The sequence below is a fragment of the Leopardus geoffroyi genome, chromosome X, assembly GCF_018350155.1.
Source record: "Leopardus geoffroyi isolate Oge1 chromosome X, O.geoffroyi_Oge1_pat1.0, whole genome shotgun sequence".
In the NCBI taxonomy this organism is placed as follows: domain Eukaryota; kingdom Metazoa; phylum Chordata; class Mammalia; order Carnivora; family Felidae; genus Leopardus; species Leopardus geoffroyi.
Window position 1 is genome coordinate 20,434,038 of NC_059343.1, and position 7,852 is coordinate 20,441,889.

A 7,852-nucleotide genomic window follows, 5' to 3' on the forward strand; every position below is an offset into this window, starting at 1 on the left:
AGGTGGGGGGTGGGAAAAAGAGACACGGGGAGGATGTGTAAAAGAGTTAAGAGACTAAACTTGATTTCAGGCCCCCTTGAGGCGCTCCCCAAGTATCCGTTTGCCCAAAGATGGTTGATACGCAAGTAGAAAAGTATTCTTGTCTGTCCCTGAACCAGGGTCATCTTTCGGGAGCTCTGAGTGAAAAAGGTTTTAGTCCTCTTTCAATACAATGGATCTACTGTTCATGTAATTGTCATAATTGCCATTGGTTAAAATCCACATTGATTTTATTTTATTTTTTAATTTTTAAAAAATCTTTATTTATTTTTGAGGGGGAGAGAGAGAGACAGAGCACGAGCAAGGGAGGGGCAGAGAGAGAGGGAGACAAAGAACCCGAAGCAGGCTCCAGGCTCCGAGCCGTCAGCACAGAGCCCGACGCGGGGCTCGAACCCACGAACAATGAGATCATGACCTGAGCTGAAGTGGGACATTTAACTGACCGAGCCACCCAGGCGCCCCAATCCACGTTGATTTCATAGTTGTGTGAAATTCGGGACTTTCGCCGGTCTGTCTTGTCTTCTTTTCCTTTGTGAGGCTTTTCCATGAACCCCTATTATCGCCACGTCTCACATAAACGTCAAGCGATTCTTTTCAAAACCTGTCCCAAAAGGCAGGCACACCTCAAGGCGACAACGTTAGTGGGAAACAAGGGCCCATCCGCGATCTACGACCCGCACACCTCACCCCAAAGCCATCCTTAGGACCCTGGCGGTGGTCTTACAGGGAGGGTGATCACGGAAGTGCGCTGCCATCAGCGGGGACAACAGTCCCCGGCTCCATCACATGCAAATCGCCTTTCCAAACAAATAGTTTAATCCTGAAGTGCAATTCACAGACAATACGACTTGCCTACCGCATCGTTTGTAAAACGCCCTTCCTGTGACACACGGGGAAGTAACAAGGTAAAGACTTAAGTGTCAGGAAGGCATGCCAGGTGCACGTCTGACGACCGTCAGGCAGGAGATCAGTGGCAGATTCAAGGAAGGAGGACATCTGACGCCTGCACCAGATTAGATTCGGCGAGCCTCCACGTAGGCAGGCAGGAGCTACGGACGCGGACTCGGGGTGGCGGGTGGGGGGGGGGGGGGCGGGATGTGCCACAGCGGCGACGGGCACCGGGAGCAGCCCTGCCGTTCCCGACGGGAGACGCAGAAACCGTGCACAATTCTGGGTGAGGCGCTGGCCAAGAAGAGAAGCGCACAGCTTGCGCCGCTTCCCCGACAGCCGCATTCCTGCGCGAATTGGCGTGGACTCGAACCGTGGCAGAAAGTAGGTTATTTGTCGGGCCGTTGCTTCTGCTTCGGTGGCGTGCTTTCCACGTTACGGGGAAAGGAAAGGTCCGGCCCTGCGGCGGCAGCGGAAGTGCGGGCTGCGGGGCCTCGTGGCCCTGGCCCGGAGGCGCAGGCGACAATAGGATGAGGCTTGAGGCCTGACGCCTGCGGCCTGCAGGGAGCGCGCATGCGCAGGAGCGGATTGTCGGCTGCTCCGGGAGGGAGGGGGGAGCTGGGGGGCGGGGGGAGAGCGGGGGAGGGGGGGAGGAGGGCGGGGGGCTCACATCCACTTCCGGCCCAGCCCGCGGCCGCTCCAGAGCCGCGCGGTGGCGGCTCCGACACGTGTTGTTGGCTTTGGATACCCAGATCGCAGGTATGTCGTGCGGTGCTTTCCCGGCGCGCGTTTCTTGCCGTCCATTTGGAAGTTAGGCTGGTGGCTGCACTGTGGAGTGGCGGCGTCTGCAAGACTCTACCTCTACCTCCACGTGAAAGACGGGACCTTCACCCGGCTCTTTAAGGCGCTTGCGCTTGCCTTTCTCTTTAGGGCCCCTGTTGTGCCACGATGCAGCAGGCTTTAGAACGAGCTCTGGACCGTGCGGAGTATGTCATTGCCAGTGCCCAGCAGAGGCCTCCTGAAAGGAAAGGCTCAGCGAGTGGGGGAGCATCTCTGGATGAAAAACTTTATGACCTGTATGTGGAAGAATGCGGGAAAGAGCCTGAGGCTACGGAGGAATTAAGAAGCAACGTGAACTTGTTGGAGAAGCTCCTGAGGAGAGAGTCGTTGCCGTGCTTAGTGGTCAACCTATACCCAGGAAAGGAGGGATATTCGCTGATGCTCGAGGGCGAAAATGGATCCTATTCGGAGACCATTCGACTGCCTTACGAAGAAGGGGAGTTGCTCGAATACCTGGATGCTGAACAATTACCTCCTGCTCTGGTGGATCTCCTGGAAAAATCTCAGGTTAACTTTTTTCACTCTGGGTGTGTCATAGCCCAGGTACGGGACTACAGGCAGTGCAGTCGGGAACCTCCCGGCTACGCGAGCAGGCATGTTCTCCTGCGGCCAACGATGCAGACGTTAGCCTGCGACGTGCAGTCCATGACCAGCGATGACCAGACCTGGACCCAGGAAGACAGGCTTTTGCTGGAGAGCCAGCTGATCTTAGCCACGGCCGAACCGCTGTGTCTTGATCCTTCTGTATCAGTAGCCTGCACTGCAAACAGGCTGCTCTATAACAAGCAAAAGATGAACACTGGCCCCATGAAAAGGAGCTTCAAGAGGTATTCTGCACCCTCCCTGAACCGGCAGCAGGAGCTGTCTCATCGTCCACCTCCTCCTGAGCTGAGAGTATGGGCCTCTTGCAAGAAAATCAGAGAAAGGCAAGCGGGTCCGCAGCACGACCTCAAAATTTCTAAAGCGGGGAACTGCGTCGATATGTGGAAACAGAGACCCTGTGACTTGGCCGTACCTTCCGGAGTGGACGTGCAGAAATACGCCAGGGGGAAGAAGTCCGCCAGATACGATGGCTCGCCACCGACGGCCTGGCCAGCCCACAAGGTAGAAGGTGATTCCGTATTGGGCTATGAAGCTGGCGGTGAGTCTCAGATAGCGCAGCTGACTTCCGTGCAGCCGCCGAATGACCCACCTTTGTCTGGAAGAAGAAGGCCCTGCAAAGAAGCCAGACGTGAGGGACAGGGGTCTCCTCCGCACTCCTCCACAGACGATCGTCCAGACAGTGTCCGGCCTGGCTCAAAGACGGATGCTGGGACGGAAGCCATTCGGTCAGCTGTCTTGGTCCAGCGCAAGGCCAAGGGTCCCGCCGCCGCGTCACACGGCTCCAGTGGCCCAGCCAGCCTCAGCCAGCCGCCTCCCGGGAAAGAAACAGCACAGCCTGAGACGGTGTCGGTTTGGTCTTCAGTCCTGGGGAAGGGAGTCAGCCATCCACCTCTACGCTTCAGACTTTCCTGGAGCTCAGGAGGGACTCGGTCAGGCAACAGTTTCATCCCAGTGGAGGCGAGCGGCTTCTTTAAATCTCCAGCTCCTGCTCCCGCTCCTGCTCCTCAGCCCCCGAGTCTTTCCCAGAATTCGTCTGTGGACGTGAATCGAGTGAGCATGTTTCCCGCAGCCGCCCTGTCCAGCAGCAGCTCGCCACAAGGAACCCTGGCCCCCCCGGTCACGGCCAACTCCCAGCAGCCCTCTGCGGGAGCGACTCGAGGTAGCACGCTTCCTGCGGCCACACTGTCCACCGCCGGCTCATCACAGACAACCCTGGCCCCCCCGGTCACGGCCAACTCCCAGCAATCCCCTGTGAGAGTGATTCGAGTTAGCATGCTTCCTGCAGCCACACCGTCCACCGCCGGCTCATCACAGACAACCCTGGCCGCCCGGGTCACGGCCAACTCCCAGCAGTCCTCTGCGGAAGTGACTCGAGGTAGCCCGTTTCCTGCAGCCACACCGTCCACCACCGGCTCATCACAGACAACCCTGGCCGCCCGGGTCACGGCCAACTCCCAGCAGTCCTCTGCGGGAGCGACTCGAGGCAGCACGCGTCCTGCAGCCACACCGTCCACCGCCGGCTCATCACAGACAACCCTGGCCCCCCCGGTCACGGCCAGCTCCCAGAAGCCCTCTGCGAAACAGGTGATTCAAGTTAGCATGCTTCCCGCAGCCACCCTACCCACTACCGGCTCATCACAAAGAAGCCTGGCCCTCCCGGTCACGGCCCACTCCCAGCAGTCCTCTGCGGAAGTGACTCGAGGTAGCCCGTTTCCTGCAGCCACACCATCCACCGCCAGCTCATCACAGACAACCCTGGCCGCCCCGGTCACGGCCAACTCCCAGCAGTCCTCTGCGGGAGCGACTCGAGGTAGCAAGCTTCCTGCAGCCACACTGTCCACCGCCGGCTCATCACAGACAACCCTGGCCCCCCCGGTCACGGCCAGCTGCCAGAAGCCCTCTGCGAAACAGGTGACTCAAGTTAGCATGCTTCCCGCGGCCACCCTCTCCACTACCGGCTCATCACAGACAACCCTGGTCCCCCTGGTCACGGCCAACTCCCAGCAATCCCCTGTGAGAGTGATTCGAGTTAGCATGCTTCCTGCAGCCACACGGCCCACCGCCGGCTCATCACAGACAACGCTGGCCGCCCCAGTCACGGCCAACTCCCAGCAGTCCTCCGCGGGAGCCACTCGAGTTAGCATGCTTCCTGCAGCCACACTGTCCACCGCCGGCTCATCACAGACAACCCTGGCCCCCCCGGTCACGGCCAGCTCCCAGAAACCCTTTGCGAAACAGGTGACTCAACTTAGCATGCTTCCCGAGGCCACCCTACCCACTACCGGCTCATCACAAAGAAGCCTGGCCACCCAGGTCACGGCCCGCTCCCCTGGCCCCAACATCATCCAGCTGGCGGGCCCGGTCTGTGGAGCCCAGCCTTTGGCGAGGGGTTCCAGCCCCGGGCAGGGCTCTACCGCTGGGGCCACAGATCCTGCGGGAATCCAGCCCGGCAGCCTGCCCTCGGGAGCTCGGCCACCAAATGCAGTGCGCACTGCAGCACAGGCTGCGTCTCCAGTCCGCGTTCGTTTTTTTTTTAAAAACGCTTCAGGCCTCAAGCCGGTGACTCTGCTGGAGCTTCCGCAAGGTTCGCCCCCTTTGAACGCCCAGCAGCAGCCAGAGCAGCGGCTCTATCGGTTGATTCCACAGGAACAACTTCAGCAAGCCTCCGCTTCTGGTCCTTGGCAGCCAGTGCCACGGGGTCCCGGTGCCCGAGGCCCAGCCCCTCCAGAGACGGCCTCACCTGCTCAGCAAGCCTTTGTCCTGAACCTCCTGGGACAGGGACGGGGCCGGGGACGGGGACAGGGACAGGGACAGGGGAGTTTGCTGCAGCCCCAGGCAGCTGTGTTGTCTCTGCTTGGCTGTGCTGCAGAGAACCAGGCAAGAGCCGGGCCGAGCGGCCCTCGGCACACGCTGCAGCTGTCCCCTGCCTCGCAGCCGTGGCCACAGCAGCAGGCGCAACAGCATAGAATCTTGCAGCACCCGGTGGCCGTGACAACAGTAGCCACCCAGACGGCTCAGCCTTCTTGGGGCCAGCGGGCCGCAAGCCAGTCCAAAGGTGAAAAGAACAGAGGCCCGCCTTCCCCTCCCAGATCCTGAGTCTCGCTCATTTCCTCTCTCTTTTTTTTTTTTTTTTAATTTTTTTTTTCAACGTTTATTCATTTTTGGGACAGAGAGAGACAGAGCATGAACAGGGGAGGGGCAGAGAGAGAGGGAGACACAGAATCGGAAACAGGCTCCAGGCTCCGAGCCATCAGCCCAGAGCCTGACGCGGGGCTCGAACTCACGGACCGCGAGATCGTGACCTGGCTGAAGTCGGACGCTTAACCGACTGCGCCACCCAGGCGCCCCGTCCTCTCTTTTTAAAAACACCAGAGCGTCGGCCCAAGTGAACCCCGAGGTTTTCCTTCGTTTGGGGTTTTTTGGTTTTTGCTCTTTTAACGTGTCAGCATCTTACCTTTAGATGTACGAACTCTGTACAGAAGCACAACCTCGTGAGTTTTGCACAGAAACAAGGCAGTGATTTAAGAAACTGGGATCGTTTTGCTTAAAGTGATCGAAGTGCCCAGTTCAGTAGTGCTCAGTGCATTCGCACTGCTGCGCAGCGCGTCTCTAGAATTGCTTTCATCCTGCAGAAGCGACGCTCTTGTCCCCGTCAAGCACCAGCTCCCCATTTCCCTGTCTCCCAGCCCAGGCATGCACGGTATCATTTTCTGTGTCCGCGAGTGTGACTGCTTTAGAGCCTTTGGATAAAGTGCACTCGTGGAACAGGAGGTGTCCTTCTGTGACTGGCTTACTTCGCTTAGCGTAACGTCGTCACCGTCAAGGCTCACCCTTGACGCGTTGTAGCGTGGACGGGAAGGCCATAGGTTTTTATGGGGCGCCTGGGTGGCTCAGTCGGTTAAGGGTCTGGCTTCAGCTCAGGTCATGATCTCGCGATGTGTGAGTTCGAGCCCTGCGCTGGGCTCTGTGCTGAGAGCTCGGAGCCTGGAGCCTGCTTCAGATTCTGTGTCTCCCTCTGTCTCTGCCCCTCCCCTGCTCATGCTCCCTCCCCACCCCCCGTCTCTCTGTCTCTCTCTCAAAAAATGAGCGAACGTTAAAAAAAAAAATTTAATGGTGTCACTGCACATAATCGGTACTGAACTGACCTATTAATGTTTATCTATTTTTGAGAGAGAGAGAATGCACGAGTGGGGGGAGAGTCCGAGAGAGAGGGGGACACAGAATCCGAAGCAGGCTCCAGGCCCTGAGCGGTCAGCACAAAGCCCGACGACGGCGGGGCTTGAACTCCCAAACTGTGAGGTCATGACCTGAGCCGAAGTCGGGTGCTTAACCAACTGAGCCACCCGGGCGCCCCTGAAGTGACCTGTTAAATAGGAGAAACACCTTTCAGAAGAACGTCGTTTGGGGTGTGTCAAAAAGGTTCGCGTGCAGCGTATTAAACGCAATCCTTACGAATTAGTTTTGAAAGAAACTGTGAAAACTACCAAAAGATGATGCTTGTCAGGCTCACATGGAGGATGTGGGAGCCCTCCCAACGTGCAGAGTGGCTCAGGGGCGCCCGTGTTGGGGGCGGTCCACAGGCTGAGCTCAGCCTTTCTCCTCCAGGTACGATCACTGGGCCTGAAAAGGCACTTGTGGGAGGTCTTTGCTTTCTCCCTATCAAATCATTTGCTTGGTTTAGAACTCCAGGTTATTTGCAGAAATTGAACAGCTAAACATTTGAAAATGAGTTTTCTTTGTTTGCTTTTCAAGCGTTTGCTACCTTGGTCACTTCTGAGGTGGAATCCACCCCCCCGGCCCCCCACCCATTCCTGCCTGTCCCCTCCCGGTGATCATCCCTTGTTCGGCAGCCCCTGCTCCCCCGTGTCTGTTCCTTCTGTCTTGTGTCAGTGGGGCTCAGCAGATCCCCGAAGTTCGTTCTCTTTCGCCTTTCTTTTTATCGAGGTGTAATTCACAGAAGCGACAAGGAACCATTTTAAAGTTGCGGCCGCGTGGCATTGAATGCCTTTACGTTGCTGTGCGACCACCTCTTCTATTTCCAAAACGTTTTCATCACCCCAGAGAAATCTCTGTAGCCACTAAGCACGGGGGTCCCGTCCTCCCCTCCCCCAGCCCCGGAAACACCAATCTGCTTTCTGGTCTGTGGACTTTCCTGTTCTAGATGCTTGCCAATGATGGAGTCAAATGGTATGTGACCTTTTTTGTCTGGCCTCGTTCACTTGGCATAGTGTTCAAGGTTCCTCTTCGGTGTAACACGGATCGGGCCTCGTCCATTCTTTCATGGCTGAATAATATTCCCTTGTCAGCATAGACCGCATTTAGCTCCTCCGTTATCCACTGATGGACACGGAGGTTGCTTCCAGCCTTTGGGCATTGTGAACGGCGTTGCTAGGATCATTGGCGTTTGCGAGCTTCGTCTATTTTGTTCCCTTGCCATTTCCAAAGGGCAACCTGTCCACATAAAATTTGTTTTCTGCGTACA

The 7,852-nt window shown here is 57.4% G+C and overlaps 1 protein-coding gene across 1 annotated transcript; it reads left to right on the forward strand.

The window, feature by feature from the left end:
• Positions 1 to 1,686: 1,686 nt before the first annotated feature.
• On the forward strand, positions 1,687 to 5,466 carry LOC123595224 (transcription factor SPT20 homolog). Its single transcript, XM_045472629.1, has one exon. The coding sequence runs from the start codon at positions 1,876 to 1,878 to the stop codon at positions 5,464 to 5,466; it is 3,591 nt and encodes a 1,196-aa protein (XP_045328585.1). The 5' UTR covers positions 1,687 to 1,875.
• Positions 5,467 to 7,852: the final 2,386 nt, after the last annotated feature.